The 21895-nt window shown below is 40.1% G+C and overlaps 1 protein-coding gene across 8 annotated transcripts in view; it reads right to left on the bottom strand.

Moving 5' to 3' along the window:
• Positions 1-544: 544 nt before the first annotated feature.
• The window catches only part of tlk2 (tousled-like kinase 2), a 107945-nt gene continuing 86594 nt past the window's right edge, over positions 545-21895 (bottom strand). For 5 of the 8 annotated variants that reach the window (XM_069905075.1, XM_069905078.1, XM_069905079.1 and 2 more), the window contains exons 19-21: positions 20448-20559; positions 15960-16067; positions 545-6939 (exon numbers count right to left, since the gene is read on the bottom strand). In XM_069905075.1, coding sequence (XP_069761176.1) covers positions 6772-6939; positions 15960-16067; positions 20448-20559 — 388 coding nt within the window. In that variant the 3' untranslated portion in view covers positions 545-6771. The remainder of the gene's footprint in view (positions 6940-15959; positions 16068-20447; positions 20560-21895) is intronic. The other 3 variants (XR_011347085.1, XR_011347086.1, XM_069905074.1) reach the window with 3 other exon arrangements.

Raw genomic sequence — 21895 nt, 5'->3', positions numbered from 1 at the left:
GACTTCCATCCCATCAGCTGCTGATGCATTCAAACTGATGCTCAAAAATGAATGTGGCTTTTAATTTTCTTTACGAATCGATTGTGAATTCTGGAAAATATTTACCCCTCAAGCAAAATAACAAACTGATAATCCAGACATTGCTGTGGATTGGACTAACTAGGAGAATGTACCAATGCCATTTGGGACTTCAAGAAAGATGTGGGGAGGAGTGGGGTTATATAAATGCACAATCCTCAAAAATTAAGGAGTTTGACACAACCCTCTTCAACATTTTAGAACCAATTATTTCATTTTGTTTTATTTTATTTTGAGACCCAACTTACCATCTTGCATAGAAACATAGTGAATGCACAGCAAATCCATCTATGAAAACGTGGGCCATGCTTGTCATTACAGTTTATATTCCCAAGAACCACAATGGAACATTCGGGCTTGGCTTGACAAAGTATCCAAGCAGTCATATTACTCAAATCTGCATTCAAGGCAAAAGGACCCAATCGTATTCAGGTGAGAAAATAACAATTTGCAGCAAATTAAAATATCTTTTTTATGAGATTCAATTTATTAGATGAATAAAAGAAACAATTTCTACACTTCAGCAGCTATCAATGGACATCTAGCAGTTTGGTATCTGCACAAAGCATACAATTTATTGAAATATACACAGCAACCCTCGTCAATAGACTGGGTTATTAGCCAAGCATGTATTTCACAGTGACACATACACACGGGGGTTTCACGGCACCTTCCTTTTGATTCAAAAGAAAATATCCGTACCGCTTCAACTTCACCCCTTCATTCTATTTCTTTTGTACATTAAAGTAAAGCCATTGTCTAGAAGAGGCTCACACAGTTGAAATCAGATTTGTCATCATACCACTACAGTATAGAGTTAAATAGAGGCATTTGTACAAATTTCTTTTAAAAAAAACAGAACTGTTGGAGGGAGGAACCAAGGGAAAAAAAAAGCTGGTCTGAACATTTCCCAAACCAGGAGTTATTCACAGTGTTTTAACTAAGCTGCGATAAAAGGAACACTAAGACTCCCAATTCCTGCACGGGTAACTGCTGAGTGAGAGTGGGCCACCATAGTGGGGGTGGGGGTGGGGGACAAAGGGAGTAAAGGGCAGCGTGGAAACGAGAAATTGCCAAGGATTGTTCATAAGCAGCGTTCTAACCAAATTCCAAATGGAAAACAAACCCACACAAAATAATTAGCCAAACATTGCACAACCATGGGATTCCAAAATTGGTTTTAATCAAATTAAAAAAGCTGGATTACATCCCTTTTTTGTGTAAACACTTTTTTTTGTAAGAGGGAAGCAATCCATCTGATCCAACTTGTGAGAGGGAGTGACTGAAACCCACCAAGAACTAGGTGTATGTAATGTTACGGAGCCGTCATAGAGCACAGGTCATCCAATTATCACAAATGAGACACAAAATGGATCAACTTTTACAACCTGCTAAAGATTTCTCAAGCTGCAATGAAATTGACGATAAAAGTCATGAATTGAAAGAACATTTAACACTTGATATTCATTGGCACTGAACAAGCAGAACTGTTATGATGGCAATCACCTCCCTTTGGGGAAAAAGCCTCCAATTTAAGCATTAAGGTAAGAAATGACTATTTTGTCCTGAAGATCAGTTCAACTGCTTGGATTGCAGCAATTGCCTATACTTTTAAGGAATCGTCAGAAATGTGCGAGATGGCAACTTTCTACCATATTTAGCTGAGTGGAGATTAAGGCTCAGTATGGAAAATACATCAATTTGGTTTGGAGGAGGGAGGGGCCAGGAAGAAAAATCTAACATCAACTGAAACACGAACAACCTTAACTGGGCTAACAAGGTGGATGCTGTTCCATCGACATTCCCAGAGTAAGATTAGTCTGATCAAACGCCAAAGCTGACAAAGATCTCATTCTTTCTGGTCAAAATACCAAAACAGTTCTGGACAGTTAACCAATTTTGTATTCAACTTGTGCGTAGATTTCTCAGCGACTGCACATGACACTTCCTTCCCCAACTCCATCACACACTGTACCATCACCTTCCCAGCCCCAACTTCAGAGAAACATCTGCAAACTCATGCTATTTGCCCGCTTCTCACTTCCAACTGTTAACTGCTCTGTTAAAATATCAATTTACTGCTGTTCATTGCAGGACAATATTGCAGATGTTTAATACAGACACCACGCACGGCCTGCTATATTTCTGCAGATGCATTAGTGTTTGTAGTGACAATCCTCCTGGGAGGGAGAAAAAAAACACTATGTGAAGTTGTTGGTGCTAATCATTCATACTAACAACACCTGCCTTGTCCATTGGATTAATGATCACAGAGCAGAACATTTCCCCAAGCAGTTCATCAATGGACTGGATTATAGTAATGCAGTCTTCCATTTGGCTCTTGTTCTTTGGACAAGGGGCCAGGAGAACAGAACTTTACCTGGTTTTTATACAGGAGGCCAGTATAGAACTTCACATTAATCCTCTTTACAATGCCACTTCCTGATGCATAAAAAAACACTTCTAAATCTGAGAAATTTTTAAGAAAGCACCTTGAACTAAAGGCTGCAGTTACAAACGATTCTTCCTCGAAGAGGCTGCAGTTTCATCAAGAGAACTACCAACTGCAAACACTGCTCTGTGCAGAGTAGAACCTCTAAAAGCACACTAATCAAGCTTGCTGATTTTCTCCGCCTCTCCTTCAGGCTAATAATATTTCCAATCATACGTAACCCACAGATATGCCAATATTTGAAATTACAATGAGAAAATGCTGACAGCAACGGGTCGTAGCCCGAGAGGAGTTAAATATAAAGTCCACAATTGCCGTTGTTCCAGTGCAATACCCAAACGTGGAGAAAATCAGCAGGTCACTCAGCATCGATAGGAAGTAAAGGATATCCAATATTTTTGGCATGGGGCCCTTTGTCAGAATAAGGGCTCAGGCCAGAAATGTTGAGTTACCTTTATCTTCCTTTGGATGTTACGTGACCTGCTCAGTTTCACCAGCACATTTGTGCATTGAATAGGACCTGACCTCCTAAATGTTTCCAGAATTTTGTTTTTATTTCAGGATTCCAGCACTTGAAGTTTTTTTAAAAAAGATCTTCCTTATTTCCGCTGTTCAAACAATCAAAGGAAACATTACAAATTCAATCAATTACCTAAAATTATTAAAACGGGCCACCAAATGGCATCCCACTGGAATTGAAACACACGAGAACTTGCAACAATCCTTCCACAAAGTTAGTATAAAAACCAAAGACAAATTTTCAAGAAATGGCACCTCATAACTCTAGGTGCTGTTAATCGATAACAATACTCGAAAGTCAATTGTAAAAATGTGGGTTGGTTACTGTACATCAACAGCGGATTGCATTTTTCTTTCCAAACTAGTGGTCAATCCTGCTATTAAATCAGAGCCCGGCTTTGGAGCTGCTGATTACATTTTCCATTTTGTTTTACTCAACTAATTAGCTTCTGTAACATTCATCTTAATATTATGGGAGCGAACCAACAACAAAATATACCAGTTTCTAAATAGAGATACAGCAAAATACACCCTTGTGGTGTAAGAACTTTAGTTTCCACATCGATACCAATGACACGTTATTCCACAGGATTTAGGAAATGGGAAAGCTTCATTAATTGATTCAAATTAAGTAAAGATTTTTTTACTAATTTCATAGCTATTAGGGTTGCTACTCCAAGAAGCATCTTAGAGATTTCCTCAGATATTAAAACCTTGTTTTCTAATGAGTCAAATACACACAGATTTTTTTTTTTAAACCAGTTCTGGAGAAATGTGCATTTGAGATGAATCCCTCAATGGAATTCTCCATTCGCAATGTTAATACTCTGTTTTTCAGGGCAGTTCAATGTCATCTGCTGCAAAATCATTTCACACAAGCTACCTGGTTACTTTTGAAATACTGCACTTTTCCAGCATCATGAAGCAGGTTCTATTTTACCAGACCACTCTTCCCTGCACACTTCCGGAGTTTGCAGCGCTCTCATCTTGCTGCTTGACCATAGTATCATCAACGTTTGTTTCCTTTTGGAGTTGAAATCCAACCTGCCCCGGAGAGAAAGTACAACCTTCTCACTTTATCTCATTCTAAAAACACAATGGAACTACACAGTTTTAATAAAAGATGAAGAAGTACAAAGACAAAATGAGAAGCATTACCACTTGGATCAAAGCCATCGTATTATTAAAGGAGGCTCCACAAGCCTGGTTAGAAATGGGAAGGGATAGAGCAGCCCGATTCCAGGTGAAGAAAGGATTATGTGCTTGGAAATCCACTGGAAGAGTTTGAGGTCCACAAATATATTAAAATTCTAGTTGGGGTGCAGTAACATATTACTTAAGAGAGACAAATAGCGTATTTGCAATGCGATAAATGACAAGCAGTGAGAGGGAGAATGCAGGAGGGCAAGTTAACATGGCATGTTAAAGAAAAATGGATGGGCACACAGTACGATAAAATGAGGCATGGCTCGAGAGCTATGAAGGAGCAAAACAGTGCAAGGAGGCAGGGAAAAGAGCGAGGAAGAGGAGAGGAAGGAGTGGATTATTGCCTTTCCCCTAGCCCCACCCTGAGTCAACACTTAGTACATACAAGTGTACAATTTACTCACTGTTGCACTAGATTTGCACACATTGGTTTCAGGAACAAGTTTATCTCCTCACAACTGGCTAATTCTTCGGTGCTGAGGGTGGGATAACCAAGTGATAAATCACCAGCTGCACTCCACAAATGAAGTACGATCTGGGGTATTTTGCAAACACATGCCCTCAACTCAGAGAGGCAGAGGAATATTCCACTATGAGAATTATCCCCTGAATAGCATGTTCCTGGCTGGTCACAAAACATCAAACTGCAAGATTAAAGTCTATCCAAAAACTGGAAATTAAAAAAGATATAATGATCATTTGTATTACTCCCTAATTTAAAACAAAGCCTCCCAGAACATCCTTAGGATGGATGAAACCATGAAGAACAGCTCTAGGAGTTTTTTTTAAAGAAAACAACATCTTTTGGGAGATGTGTTAATGATGGACAATTTATGCAAGGATCCAGGATGTGGATCTTGGGTTCCTAAACTGGGAGCCCAGATCCCTTGATTTTTCATCAAGTAAAGAGGGTTATTAAAGGCCAACGCGTCCCCTTATCGTTTGCTAAAGGGTCGTTGTTAAATGCTAAGGTTAAAATGTCTTGGTGCCAGGCTGAATGATGGAGGAATGATAGTCTCTGGACTATCTGGCCAACGAGTCCCCTGACGATAACTGTCAGGCCGCTGAATTTGTAACTTGGACTCTGTCGCCCCATCAGGGGCGTTTATACTTCAATAAAAGCAATTAATATATATTTTTTAAAATTTAGAGACCGAGCACGAAAAAGGCTGGGCTGCACAGCATTCTTTTATTTCAATGCTGCAAGCCATAATTTTTTTTTGATTATTGGAGACTCACACTTTTGGTTCCACTTTACCTCGCTAATAAAAAGAAATCTTCAGCATTGTATTGAGGAAAATATTCAGAAATTTAAATATATCTGACCAATTGTAATTAGCCAGTACCCCAGCAAGGGGCTGGTTAGAGTTCATCTAACTCTGTTACCAGGCTAATTGGTCATTTGGTCACTCAGCAACTGGTTAGTTCATTTGTGGGAAAGGATGGGATGCTGCCAAGTAGCATATCAACATCATTGTCTGGAGCTAGACCATATATTTTTTTAAAATTATAAATTCCTTCACTAATGAACCATTAACAAACAAGCATTAAAGGCGATACAACTAATCTTAAAATCAATATAAAAAATTCAGATGAAAACCAACATTTGATCACCAATGTATGTTCCTCTCACGGACCGAATGAATGAACCAAACAAGTTGGAAACCAAGATTGATGTAGATCTTCTGAAAGAAATAGAAGCAAAGCTGGTGAAGGTCAAGGTTGAACAAGGAGATATTGACAAACACTGCCAAGATGGAAACAAAACTGAAAAAGCTGATGTCTATATAGCAAAGGATTGATTCTGCAGCAGGTTCTTCAAAGACTTAGTGTTGTCTGTGCCCCAATCTACATTCACCCAGCAGAAAATTAAAATACTAGAGGAACAGTGCACAAGGTAAGTAGCATAGAAAAAGGTTCAGAAATCAGAGCTGGAGAGGAGTATGCGCGCAGTTGGGGCAATGAGAAAAGGAGGAAGAGAAACTGTCTGTTTGTTTTAAAGACCAATAGAATGGTGTTCATTAAAAACTCAAAGAACAGCACTGCCACCAAGAGGTAGAGTCAAAATCTCCGGAGCAGCCTATTCGCTAGTGTGTCATCAATTTTAGTTCACCATTGTCAATCTGTATTTGTGTGGGGAAACTGGGTCAGTGACAGGTGGGGGGTGGGAACTAGCATTGAAGGGGACCAGTTAAAAGATCATCCCATATTTTGTTCACTCTTCCAGCACAAAGCCACTTTCAGTTCAAGGTTGTGCTACGGCCATGGGAGCAGGATACAGATTCTCATCGCTTGCTTTCCGTTAGCAGCCATCAATCATGGTCTGTGATTCGTAGCCGCTGGCATCACCTCCTTGCTCTCTCCGCTTGGAGCAACGCAGTCTGTCCACATCTGAGAATCTGCGAGGACGTTTTTCCCGCAGGTGGGCACACGGAGAAAACACCTGGTACAAATCATCACCAGCACAGATTCCATACTCTTCTTCAACGTACTGTCACGTGGATAGTCTGTGTGCTTCAGTTTGAAGCGCTGTTATTTGATGATCCAGATGTTGATGCAACCACACCTGGACTGGTACTGGACACCGACTTCCTAATATGAGGCATCAAATACGGGTCACTGGCAAGTTGTTGGACATCTATCCTGTCCTCCTTACGATATGCCAGACAGCGGCGGATAAATGCCTGCAGCATAATAACAGAAAAACGAATTTCTTCAAATGCCATTGAAACATAGAATTCTCTTTATACAAGTACCTGATGAATGTAACATTGGCAGGAATGCAAGTTGAAATTGGCTAACAGTGATGTCAAGGAAGTAAATAAACAAATCATAACAGATGAAATGTAATTTTAAACTGTTAAAAAGGAAGATAATACTATGAAATGGACCCTGAGCATCACCCTGTAGACCAGTGTTTCTCAACCAGGGTTCCCCGAGAAACAGTGATAAAAAGGCTTAAGAATTTTTGAGTAATATTTGTTTAATTTTATATTCGTAATTTTACCATACACGGACAGCATATTGTTGGAAAATCCTTGGTTATTATAATAAAGGATTCAACCTCTTATATTATTTAAAATGAAAACCTCGGTGTGAGGTCTCATAAACGAGCATTATGATTTTTTTTGCATTGCCAATAAATTTGACAAGGGGTAATTTTTTCCCTTAAACAAGTTATCTGAAAAAATATACCACGTGAACTACGATAAAAATATAGAAGAGATAGATTTTAATATTGGTATATAATAATTTTTATGCAGGGGTTCCCTGAGACATGAAAATTATTTCAAGGGTTCCACAAGGGTAAAAAGGTTGAGAAACACTGTCGTAGACAGTGCCATCAGGCAGCTTTCTGAAAGTGACCATGGTCTCACCTCTATCCCCGACCAAATGCTTTCCCAGCAGGTTTCCATTCACAACCCATGCCTCTGACCCAGTCTCTCCCCTTCCCCCATCCTTCTGCCTCCTTTGATCCAGTTCTGCCTTCACAGGGCCACCCCGTCCCCTGATCCATTGCCACTTTTCCTCTCCCATCCATGTCCAATTGTGGCCTTTTGCCTATTGGCCTGTGTTCTCCCCCCTGCCCTTTCTTCCTTTCTCTCCCTTGATCAGGCTGCCTGCTTGAAGAAGGGCTCAGGCCTGAAACACTGGCTTAAATATGCATCTTTACTTCCTATGGATGCTACATGACCTGCTGAGTTCCTCCAGCAATTTTGTTTTTACTTTCTCAGTTGTGCCTGCTACAAACCGATTAAATAAGCACCTCTCCCACATATTTTTTAAAATGTGCAGCACAGTGAAAGGCTCTTCTGCCCAATGACACCTAACAAATCTACTATCCCCATATGTCTTATAATGTGGGAGGAAACTGGAGCCCCTGGAGGAAACTCACAGGTCACAGGGAGAACGAACAAGCTCCTCACAGACAGTGGCAGATTCTAACCCGGGTCGCTGGCACTGTAACAGTGAGACACCAACTTCTTTGTTTAGCCTTTCCTGCCTCAACCCACCGGACAATCAAATACAAAGAAATATGGAACCTGTAAATAGCTTAGACAAATTTTCAGCTTGGTTAGCAGGCTCAGTACTTGGAGGGGAGACCATTGAGGAACACCAGTTTCTGTGAGGGGCAATGAACAAAGTGGCAACTCTGTCTGCCTTACAGTAAAGAAAAATCAAAGAATGTTACGCATGCTACATTCTAAATGTAGTATTATGTGACAATAATGGAACCTTTACCTTCAACCCAGAATTAAGAATAGAGAATAGAATTATTGGAAGGGCTGAATGGAGGAGTAGAGAAGGCTATTAAATATTGGAACAATATTTGCAAATAGGGGGAGCAAGCACACTGAAAACAAAATGAAAATCTGAGAACAATAGAAACCTATAGCCAGTACACTGAGTTATGGAAGGGGTTGCATTGCCAGAAAACCCTCTTTCCTGATTTTCCATAACAGGAACAGGCAAACACTTGACAAAATTTGACATTAAAAAAAATTGTGTTTGGCCAGTCATTAGGAGTCTAATTCCACCCCCCCCCCCCGAAAACGTGATCTACTGGGATCGTTGTCTGAAGAGGGTGCAGAAAATCATCGAGGACCCCTTCCATCCTGCACACAGCATCTTTCAGCTGCCCCTGTTGGGGAAGGAGGTACAGGAGGATCCGAGCCAGCACCGCCAGGCTGAGGAACAGCTGCTTCCCACAGGAAGTGAGGATGCTGAACGACCAAAGGAACTGCTCACACCAACCATCCGAGGCTCTTATTCATAAAACAATATTTAGTTATATAGATTAAATACTTGTCCTGCATCTGTATTATGTCTGCATGTTTTGCACTGAGGATTGGAGAATGCTGTTTCATCAGGTTGTACTTGCACAATCGAATAAATTTGATTTCCCTTCCCCACAAATTCAATAAGTTTGAATTTTTAATGATGATCTGTGAATGCTCCATTTTGAAATTGTAAAAATTGTCAAATTCTTCATTGGTAGGATAAAGCCATTATTATAATATATTATTAACAGCTGACAAGCACAATCTGAAAATCACATTACATTGTAACAATTTCTTTCTTGTGACTTTTGCAACCTATTTACAGAATATCTGCTGCATTTTCTTCAGTTTTATCATTTTCCCTATTGCCCAACCATCAGTTCATTTACTGGATTTTAAACTTAATTTAGGAAATTTTTAAAATGAAAATTAGGAAAAAAAAACTAATCTGGTTTTGCATCAACTAGTGGCAGGAGTGGTGGAGGAGGCTGGTACAATTGGGATATTTTGTACCGGGACATTTAAAAGACTAAGATAGATGAAATTAAAAAAAGTTTTAGGTTTTTTTTGAGTAGGTTTATATAGGTCGGCACAACATTGTTAGTCAAAGTGCCTGTACTGTGCTGTAATGTTCTATGTTCTTTATCTCAGTATTATGTCTTTTTTAAAAAGGAAGCAATATATGGGTCAACATAACATTGAGGGCCGAAGGGCCTGTACTGTGCTGTATTGTAATGTTCTATCTTCATCGCTGTGAGCCACCCATAACAAACTCAGGTTGAGAAATACTGAACCAAGGACAAGGTGCTTGGACAAGTTCACCATTACCAATTTGTACCATCAGCATCTGCCAAGGTTGAGATTAATCATTTGCTCTCTGGAGCTCTGATCTGCAGGTTTGAGGGAACACTGCCCTTGACCTTCCAGTCCATCATGACCTGCAGTTCCATAGATGCATAATTTTCCCAAAAAGGGACATATCTGCTCTTGGCAAAGCATTATTTGGCTCAGTTCCCTAATCTGTTTTATTCTACAAGATTTAAAAATGTGCACAACACCCAAACTGAATTAGTACCAAGAATCTTTGTTTAAACATGTTCTTGAATTACAGGATAGCAGCCAGGCAACATACTTAACATGCAGTCAAGAGAAGAATGACCAGTTTATGCGCAGCAAATATTATGATTTTGAGTTTCTATGGGTTAATGCAATGCTAATCCTCCCAAAGTCAAAGGCGGCACTGTTCAGATATTCTATCTTTAAAATAAACAAATAATTTATTTGAATCTTTTATGCCATAACATCAGCTTGTTTTGCCAAACATCTTTTCCTGTAAAAGATTTGTCATTAGCAAGTTGCAGAAGAAACAGATATTGGCTCTTTTTTGTGAAAAGCCATCATCGATATTATATTTAAAATAATCTCAGCCCAACACAAGCAGGATTATAGAAAACTGTTCCTTTCCACACAATAAATGACATCATCCAAAATGAAAATTAATAAAAGGATCAGGGCTGCTTCCTTCTGCCCCATAATTTTCAACAATTCCTTGTTTAAATTTACTTTCATAGAGGAAAAATAAGTTACTGAATCCTGGTCCAAGACCAGAACACTTCAGCTGTTCTCCATTACATGTTCGGTAATTTTTATCTTGATGAATCCAGGTCTATTCACCTCATCGTAGAGCACATACTTCAGTACAGTTCAAATTTATAAAAGCAATTACTCTAAATAGTTCACAGGAAAAACAAAACAATATTGCGTATGCTGACCAGATTTCCTGATACACTATTAACAGGCAGAGTGGATTATGTATAATGTTGTTTGTTAAACATTTTGTAATAAACCTACCCAAGATTTAATTGCTAAACAAATTGTCTGCCTGGATTAATTATGATTGGGCTTCAACTAGAATAATGCATCAAATAAATAGATAAATAAATTCTACTGCACAGAAATGTGACGAGTTCAGATGTGCCAGGGTGCTGTAGTTTGATAGATAGATCTAGCAAGAAAGTAATACACAATCAAACCTGTGTATGAAAATTAATAGTATCATAACTAAACCATCTTAGAAAATAACCGTAAAAAATACTATGCTAATGTATAAATATAGAACTCTGAGATAGCAGTAGGTCATGTGACTAAGCCTGCTTTGTCAATGTCACAATCACGCACCACAAATTTATTTTGCTACCATGCAACACATTAGATCTCCTAATATATAAAATAAACTTCATGTTTTGAATTTATCAATTACTGAGATCCACAGAAAATCGTATCCTTCTAACTCCAAGGGAGTATCAAATATTAAATGCCTCCCCCCACCCCCACAACCAATTCATCTTAATGTTTAATCTAGTGAATTAACACTGTAGCATATCCATGGCAATTATACCCTTCCTTTGGGATCAAGACCAAAAGTCAAGATAATACTCCAGTTGTGGTTTTATTAAAGCTATATACAAATGCAGCAAGATTATTATTGTACTTTTTTGGGAAATATTTTAAATTTCCATACATGTATAAATATCCAAATTAAAAAGTCACATCCTCCAAATCAATTATACATATAACCCCTGAAATTCCAACAACCTCCTCCCCAGAGAAAAAAAATAACAGTAAAGAAAAAGATAAAAGCCAAAGTAAATTAAAAAACACCAAACCTAGTTACCAAAATATCACCACCATTCACTCAACTTTATTTTCTCAACATCACTTATCCCAAGGAGAAAAGCAAGGTTTCAGGAGGTTCAAGGAAAACCCTTTATAAATTAATACCTACACTATGCAAGTATGGGCACCAAATTTATTCCTTACATTATATGTAATATTCTCAAGAGGTATACAACTATATTAGTTGTGACATCTTGGTGCCTGCCACATTGACCACCGCCAGTGGGCTGATAACGCCTCAAACCGTGCATCTTGGCGCCTCACAGTTTGGCGGGCAGCAGCCTCCTTTGAAGAAGACCGCAGAGCCCACCTCACTGACAAAAGGCAAAGGAGGAAAAACCCAACACCCAACCCCAACCAACCAATTTTCCCTTGCAACCGCTGCAATCGTGTCTGCCTGTCCCGCATCGGACTGGTCAGCCACAAACGAGCCTGCAGCTGACGTGGACTTTTTACCCCCTCCATAAATCTTCGTCCGCGAAGCCAAGCCAAAGAAGAAGAAAGATACAACTATATATTTCAGCAATATCCAATGCTTTTTATTGGGTAATATTTCAGCAATAGACCAAAATTGAAATTGAAAAATCTTCCCCCCCCCACCACAAAAGGGATTTATGGAAATTGTGTTAGCAGCTGCATGAAAATGTATAGCAGTGACATGGAAATCAGATTCCCATTAAGATCGTTATTGTACTTTAACCTATTTGCAATTAAGGGCAACAAATCATTTCCTTTCTAAATCAGTAACTTTGGCTACATTTTATATAGTTGTAGAAGTGCGCACTTTATGATTCACAGAAATTTATCATTTATTGTTTCTATCATTATCTGTGTTTAATCATCCTTTGCTACTTCCCCAAACTACTCTCAACGGTCAGGCTTACTGTACATAATTGATGTCAGAGAGAAATAGGCCTTTCCACCAACTCATCCATGTGATGCCCAGCTACACCTTTTCTATCCAGCTCCCAGCCCAAATGCGTTTAAATACTGTAATTGTATGTGCATATCTACTGCCCATTTCTGCTGTCATTGAGGTGCTGGATTTACATGACTTCTTGCAGTCTGTGTGGTGAACCAGTGATTTCAAACAGGTCCAGAAACAAATGTGTTGCATCAAAACACTTTTGGAGGGAGAAGCACAGTTAGTGCAAAGCTGTTCTAGCACCAGTAATTGGGACTTGGGTTCGAATCCCACACTGTCTGTAAAGAGTTTACATGTTCTTCCTGTGTCTGCATGGGTTTCTCCTGGGGGCTGTTTCCTCCCACTATTCAAAAAAAAACATACAGGTGTTGTAGATTAATTGGGCAGCATGGGCTTGTGGGCTGAAGGGGCCCATTACCGTGCTGTATGTCTATATTAAAAGAAAGTAAAATAGATTAAAATTAATTTGCAATTCAGATATTCCCAAAACAAATGCCTCAAGTATTTTGGCCTTCCACACTGTTAATTCATCGAACATTACAGTGATGCTCTACTGATCAATGTAAACCTACTCTACAATAATCTAAACCTTTCCTACCTCATACCCTCAACCCTCCATTGTTCTTGCATTCATATACTTATCTAAGAGTCTTTTAAATGCCCCTATGGACCAGCCTCCACCACCACCCCAGCCATACACTCCAGGTGCCCAGGTCTAGTCACCTTTATTTGTCGTTCATACCATAACTACTAATGCAATGCACAGTAAAGACGAGACAGCGTTTCTCCAGGACCATAGGCAGATTTACACAAATAAGAGTTAAATATTAAAGCGCAATAGAATAAAAATCCATGATAAACTAGTGCACGCATTTTCTGGGAATTGTGGAGTCTAATGGCTTGGGGGGGAAAAAAAACTTGCCAATCTGGACACATGGGTCTGAATTCTACTGTACCCCCTTCCAGATGGCAGAAGGGAGAAAAATTGACCTAAGGGTGTGTGAAGTCCTTCACAATGTCATTTGTCTTCCAGATGCATCGTGTGCTGTAGATGCCTGTAATGGTAGGAAGAGAGACCCCAATGATCTTCTCTACCGACTACATTATCCTCTGCAGGGTCTTACGGTATGAGGCGGTACTGTTTCCAAACCAGGCAGTAAAGTAATTGCTCAAAATCCTCTCAATACATCCTCTGCAGAATGCAGTGAGGATGCAGGGTGGGGGAGTAGAGATGCTGCTGGGCTTTCTTGGCTAGAGAGCTGGTGTTGAGTGATCAGTTGAGATTCTCAGCCAATGGCACACCACAAAATTTGGTGTTCTTGATGAGCTCAATGGTAGAGTAGTCAACGGAGAGCGACCGCCCCTCCCCCAGCCCCTCCTGAAGTCGACAACTCTTGTTTTATTAAAATTGCTGACTCATCCAATCTTGCTGACAAGGCCAAACCACTGTTGTATCATCAGCGGGCTTTGATGAAATGGTTTGAACCGTGTTTTGTTCTACAGTCATGAATCAGAAGAGTGAACAGGAATGGACTAAGCACACAGCCCTGCCCCCCCCACCCCGTGCTCAGTGTAATGGTTTTGGTAGTGTCATTTCTGATCCTGACTACCCGAGGTCTCCCCAACAGGAAGTCGAGAACCCAACTGCAGAGGGAGGTGTTTAGACCCAGCAGGCTCAAGTTCCCTATCTGGTCGCCTAATTATAGGAAGGATATAAACAGAGTGGAGAGAGTGCAGAGAAGGTTTACCAGAATGTTGCCTGGGTTTAAGCATCTGGAGTATGGGGAGAGATTGGACAGATTGGGTCTTTATTCTATGGAGCGTAGAAGGTTGAGAGGGGATTTGATAGAAGTATTTAAGATTATGAAAGGGATAGACAGAATGGATGTGGATAGACTATTTCCGTTAAGAGGAGGAAAGATTAAAACAAGAGGACATGAGTTAAGAATTAAGGGGCAGAGGTTTAGAGGTAACATGAGGGGGAACTTCTTTACTCAGAGAGTGGTAGCTGTGTGGAATCATCTTCCGGGAGAAATAGTGGCGGCGGAGTCAATTGTATTATTTAAGAAAAGGTTGGACAGGTCTATGGATGAGAAGAAGATGGAGGGTTATGGGCATTGTGCAGGGACTAGAGAGGGGTGTTTGGTTCGGTGCGGACTAGAAGGGCCTAATGGCCTGTTTCCGTGCTGTAATTGTTATGTTATGTTAAGTACTGAGGTATGATTTTGTTGAATACGGAACTGAAGTCGATAAACAGCATTTAAACATGCGTGTCCTTAATTTCCAGGCGGGTGAGGGTTAGATGGAGGGTGGCAGCAATGGCATCGTCCATAGAGCAGTTGGATCTATATTCAAACTGCAGGGGGTCCAGTAAGGGGAGGGGAGTAGCAGGATTTTGGTGTGCCCCATGACGAGACTCTTGAGCACTTCATGATGGTAGATGTGAGTATGGTGGGGCAGTAGTTAATGAGGCAAAACACTGACTATTTCTTCAGCACAGCGACGATGGTGGCAGCTGTGGACCATGGTGCTGCTCAGGGAGATGTTAAAGTTGTTAGTGAAAATGTCTGCCAGTTGACTGTACATCCTGGGAATATTATCTGGCTCAGGAGCTTTCCATGGGTTGACCTCGCCTAACACTCTCCTCACATCGGCCACTACAAGACACAGCACTTGCATTTGGAGGAGAGATTTTCTTCACCGCCACATCATTTTTCACCTGAAAACGTGCATAGTTGTTGCTCTGGGAACAAAGAGCTGAAAGATTGGCTTTATTCTTACATGGAAATTTAGTGGGGAAAACCAAGTCACTGCAGAGAAGCCTTTGTTTTAATCCATCAGCATTTTCTTATCTTCCTTTAACATGGAACAGCCACTGTCTGGATCCTATTAATCAGTCCTAGACCTAATTATTAGTGCAGAAGATGAACACAACTGATACTCCACCATAAAAAGGAAGATTACAAACACATGTCCTATTAGATTGGGTGCACGGTTAGCATGGCAATTAGAAATGCTATTAGAGTGCCGGCAACCCAGATTCAAATCTGACACCGTCAGTAATGAGTTTTTATGTTTTCCCTGTGACGTGAGTGGGTTTCCAGGTTTTATCACGCTCTTCAAAATGTACAGGGGTTACTGAGGATTGCATTATTTAAGGAGACACAGGGTCATGGGCCGGAAAAGTCTGAGACCATGCACTAACAACACCAACATTTTAAAAACAAGGCTGAGGTCCTTCCAGCAAGAGCAGGAAAACTATTGATCAAATTTTAAATGATTTGTTAATATTCGCCATGCTTCTTTGGCTGTACAGCTTTACCTTTGCTTCTGCACTGTTCACTGGCTTCTGAGGGAACTGTACTTCTGTAGCTTTCAAAATCGTGTTTTCCTGGAGAATATCTTGTTGGGACTGGTTGTGACCAAATGGCTATAGAATGGAAGAGGAGAGATAAGCATTGGAGATTAAAACAGCACCCCACATGCACTAGTCTATTGACTGCAAAACAAAAAATTAGTTCCTCATCCCCATTTGAGATATTTGTGAAGGAAACTTCACCAATCTTCAGATCTTCATTTTTGTCCATATCAGTTTTGACCAAGTGGGTGGTCAAACGACAATCTCCAGGTTAACTGCAGCCTTTTGCCCATTTTAAGGCGGCACAAGGTGAATTTTAAAAATTAAATGGGATATAGCCCATTAGAATCTAGTCTGTACCAGTAACATGCATTGTTTAAAAAAAAGCTTACCTCAGCTAAAATCATTTAACTCAGTTCACTAAACACGTCGGAACCAAAAAGACGGAAAATAACAAGGGAATGGCCAAAATTTCAGCCCAATGGGAAAATGAATACTTTTTCACAGAAGTCAAGGGGAAGTGTGCTTGTTCGATTTGCAAGGAATCTGTTAACTTTAATAGCCCATCTTTAGATTTACACACTGCAACATGATCACTAAGGTGGACACTTGGGTCATGAACAGTATTTACTGAAAGTTGTGGAAGAATTTGCAAGATGGCCTTGTCCTTTTCTCCTGTTCTTAGTTTGCACCCAGCTTTTTATTTTTCTACTGCTTTTTGAATCATAGTTTTAAAGATTTTTATTGTATTCATTTAAAGAGCAGCAGATATAGAAATGCAGACTGTAATATCTGAGCACATCAATAAACTACAATAATGTCAACAGTTAAAACGGTTCAGTAGGGTCGTGTAGTTATTTTGATAGAAAATGAATTTTCGATGGCACAGGGGTTTTCTGGTCAAAACACTGTAACTGGTTAAAAACAGCTGGGCTGAATATTATTTGGCCCATGACTCCTTAGTGTGGCCATCCCTGGTTTACACCACAACATATTGGAAAAGAAGTAGGGTATTTGGCCTGTTGAGTTCGCTCCACAATTCCATCATAAGCTGGTTCACTCTCCAAATCAGCTCCATTCTCTTGCCTTCAATCTCTGCCTGTATACACCCAATGACCGGACCTCCAGAGCTGCCTGTGGCAGCGAATATTGTAGGTTTGTCACTCTCTGGCGAAATAAATTCCTCCACATCGGTTTTAAATGGGCACCCTTCAATCCTGAAGTTGTTCCTTTTTTTAAAATTTAAATTTGAAAATTTAGACATATAGCACGGGAACAGGCCCTTTCAGCCCATGAGCCTGTGATCTGCAACCCCTGGTACATTTGAATGGTGAGAGGAAACCCGAGTCCCCGGTGAAAACCCATGCAGTCACAATCACTGGTGCTGTAACAGCGTTGCACTAACCGTTACACTAACCATGCCGCCCCTTGTCCTCGACTCCTCTACCATGGGAAACAACTTTGCAATATCCACTCTGTCCAGGCCTTTCAACATTCAAGATGCTTCTATGAGCCTCCCCGCCCCAATCTTCTGACTCAAAGGAGTAACAGTCCAAGAATCATCAAATCTTCCTTTATATGCTCATGCCTTCATTCCAGGAATAATTCTTTTTAATCTTCTCTGAATGCTCTTCAATGCCACCAAATCCTTTCTGAAACAAGGAGCCCAAAACTGTAGCCCATTCTCCAAGTGAGGCATCACCAGTGCCCTATAAAGCCTCCACATCACATCCCTGCTCTTTTACACTATTCCTCTAGAAATGAATGCCAGTATTGCATTTGCTGTCTTCTCCACCGACTCAACCCAGAAGTTAACCTTTAGGGTATCCTGCATGAGGACTCCCAAGTCCCTCTGCAGCTCTGAATTTTGAATTTTCTCTCCTTCCAAATAATAGTCTGCTCTTTTATTTCCTCTATCAGGGTATGACTGTACACTTTCCAACATTGTACTTCATTTGCCATATCTCTGTTCATTCTTCTTATCCATCTCCCTGCAGCCTCTCTCTTCCTCACCTGAGCCACAAAGCCATTTATTCCCCAATCCAAATCCTTAAGGTAATGAGTAAAAAGAAGTGGCCTCAACACCGACCCCCTTTACTAGAGTTTTTAATTTTACTGCATTTGGGCAGTGCAGCTGAAGCGCATAATTCAGCAGGAAAATGGCAATAATAATGTCCGGGGTTGGTACAGTCCTGACAGGTTGCATTCACAGCTAGGCCCTGGGTTCCTCTGCAGTTGGAAAAATTTAAACCACCTTGGCAAGAGAATGAGAAAGGAATGTGTTTGGAAGGCAAAGGAAACCAAGTGGTTTGGCAGTGCTAGTTGGTCACACTTTATCATGAAATGAAGGTAATGAATGAAAGAAGCAGAGAGAGAGATACGTCAAAGTGCAAAATTATGGCCAATATGGGCAAGGGCTCAAATTTCCTGGTATGGGGGTTTCAGACAATGTACTTCAGGGAGGAGGTTGGTGTGAAGGAGGAGAAAGTGCGGCAATATTAGGGTAAAAAAATTACTGAGGAGGAAGATATCCTTGAAAGATCAACAACAAAGTCACGGGAACAAGAAAAGGGGGCAATCACATCGCTGCATTGTACTAGTCTTCAAGCAGTTAGGAGAGAGAAGAGCAAAAGTCAGAACATCTATGAGAAATGTGAGGTAGCACGGTTAAGCGCAGCAGTTAGCGCAACGCTGTTTCAGCGCCAGCGTTAAGGACCGGGGTTTGAATTCCACACCGCCTGTAAAGAGTTTGCATGTTCTCCCTGCGTCTGCGTGGATTTTCTCCGGGGACTCCAGTTTCCTCCCATCCTTCAAAACATATCAGGGGTTGGAGGTCAATTGGGCGGCACGGGCTCCTGGGCCTGTTACCGTACTGTATTTCTAAATTTAAAATATAGATTTCAAAATTTAAATACAATAATGGGAGATTTGAACTACTTTAACTGGAAATGTGGCAAAGTGAAAGATAAAAAGGTGCAGAATTCATGATATGGATTCAGAGATTTTTTAAGTCAGTACCTACCAAGATCAACACCAGATAGATTGTGGAAAGGGCACAAGGTTTGGTTTTGAAACCCAAAGGGATAGTCTGAGTAATTATCAGCCAGACAGCCTGCTGGGAAAATTACTGGAAAATATTTAGATCGCACAAATAAACATTTAGCAAAAAAAATGTTGCTTAAACTCAGTCAGCGTGGATTTATCAAGGGAAAGACATGGCTCAATTTATTTTGATACGAGGAGTACATTTGATGTGCTATACATGGATATTATCAAGAAGGAAAAGTCCAGAAATCAAGGGGAAAATTAGATTGGACTCAGATGGGGGGAAAGAAAAGACCGAAATGACTGGAGTTTAAGGAATGGAGGGCTGTGTTTTGGGATTCAGCAGATCTTAGTTCCAAGTACTTCTGCTTTTTGTGGCACATTAATAATTTGGGCTAAACGCAAGTGCTACGATGAACCCATCTACTGATGACACAAAAATAAGAGTGCAATGACTGATGAGGAAACGTTCTGGGTTACAGGAATGGACTCATTAACTGGGTTCCAAAGTGACAAATGGGATTTTATTAGGAAAAGCGAGATTTTTCAAGACAAAGGAATATTTGACATATTGTAGAAAGCTTAGCAAATTGAAGGTCCCTCAATTTTGTCCAACAGTTCTGAATCACACAGAACTTCCTCCATCAAGATGAAAGATCAGCTGTCCCACTGAACTTTAATATGAAGTAGCAACTTTCCTAGAAATCCAAGAGATTATGGGACTTACGCAGGAAGCCCCAGGATAGCAATGCCACATTAAAAGGAATGGATGACAGCATTATGGGGAATAGAGGCGGTAAGATGGCCAGAAGCACCATGGAGGCTGCAGTTGGATTTGAGCTTCATTGTAATTTTCTCTTCCCACCCTATCCCACAACCAACTGTTGAGAGCCCAACAAATGGTGATCTGGCATCTGGATTCTGGGACTAAACTGGGCTTGAAACCAGAGATCCACTTTAATCTGGCTCATGTTCAGAGTCATGTTTGCCCTTGACCAATGGAAACTATACTGGCCATGATAGCATTGTCATTGCATTAAAACTACGGCACACTCCAGGTGGGCACTGGTCTGGCAGTGTTCACGACTGTGATATAGTATTCAAGAGCACACATCTGTGTATGAAAAGAGTGCAATACTAGCAGGCACAAGCCCATCAACATACTATATGATCACAGATTCAATACTAGTGGATACTGGAAAGGCAAAGGAAGGAATGAAGGAAAGGAATAACATTTGTATTTATGCAATGCCTCACCTGCATGAGACACCTTCCATCATGTGTTGCATGTATGGAAGGCAGACAAATTTTTTTTATCCTGACCCATAGGATGTCAAATATGCAAATTAATGGAACAGAAAATTTGTTCTGTGCAACTTATATAGAACAAAAACATCTAAAACTTACCTTACGTCCATATAGACATTGGTAGAAGATAACTCCCACAGACCAAACATCTACTTTGTTGGATATCTTAGGAGGTTCTTTTCCAACCACAAAGCATTCAGGAGGCAAGTACCTACAAGAGAAATGTTAAGAGTGTATTGAGTTGATTTCTGTATCAGTGATAGGAACACAAAATAGGTTCAATGTTAAATAACTACAATGGAAGAACATAACACAACTCAGAACCAAAAGGCTTCAACACTTCCACCAACAGATAATCTTTCATCAAAAGACCAAAGAAGATAAAAAGGACTTCAAGTGACAGGAAAAAAATATCCAAAACCAGCTGAAATTGCTGATGGCAAAGGGGAAAGTCTAAATACCCCCTACCTATTACTACCCCTAAAAATGCAAAACCAAAAAACAAAAGTCCCTGCACTTCACATTTTATATAACTTGTTTATTGTAAATAAAATATGCGGATACAAAGTGGTCAATGCACATACACAATCCTTATCTCTCAATACACTCCTACACTTACAACTATATACATTGTTATAAACTCATTAATTCATTAATTATCCATTGAATCTCTGCAAATATTAAACATAAACAAACTATTTGTACTTCATCCGAAACTAATAGGCAGCCTGTACTTTGTTCTTATGACATGCATCCACACAGTCCACTGTCCCCATGTGTATACAACATGCACACAAATCCTACACCCTGCACAAACATGCTCATCCTTTCCATACCTCTACTCTGAGGGATTATGATAGATCTATGAATAAACTGGTTACAGACACCTTGTTTCACGATGAAAGGTTATCACTTCGTTTTGACAATTCAGTTCGTTGTTCGATGGTTCAGTTACCAATGATCAGTTTAAACATCATGACCACAGGGGGTCAAGTAGTTAACAAAAATATGCCAGCCAACTTTGTATAAGGGGATGGAATAAATTCAAAGCCAGGCAATTCACTTTCATGCATTCATAGCTTGTGCCACATAGGTTCAGGAGGCAAATGTTAACAGAAATTTGGAAGTGAAATGGTCATTGATGGAAGTGGAGTTTCAAAAAGCAAAAACACTCAACTGAATGGATACTAATCATTTGAACTATTTCATGTTAAACATTTTCACTTTTCAAATATCACCTGCAGTTCTCAAAAAAATCTGTAATAATGATGGATTGCACAAGATTCATTTGTAAATACGAATATAAAGATTCATGCAAGAGAGAGGTCATCGAAAAATTGTTACTGTACTTTCGGTCAGGGTGGAGAAGTAGTTAATTAACTGAGAGATTTTTGTCTTGAGAAAGTGAGACAGTTCACCACAGGATTAAAAACTTCCAGGTTCCACTCCACATCATCCTGACTTGGCCATGAATCTCAGTTCTTTCATAATCACAGAGCCAAAATGGGCTATACTGTCTCTCTCTGTGGTCGAGCATGGACTTTAAG

Source organism: Narcine bancroftii, chromosome 12, assembly GCF_036971445.1.
Source record: "Narcine bancroftii isolate sNarBan1 chromosome 12, sNarBan1.hap1, whole genome shotgun sequence".
Classification (NCBI taxonomy): domain Eukaryota; kingdom Metazoa; phylum Chordata; class Chondrichthyes; order Torpediniformes; family Narcinidae; genus Narcine; species Narcine bancroftii.
Note: the sequence above shows the minus strand (reverse complement) of the source record. Positions and strands in the feature narration are given on the sequence as shown.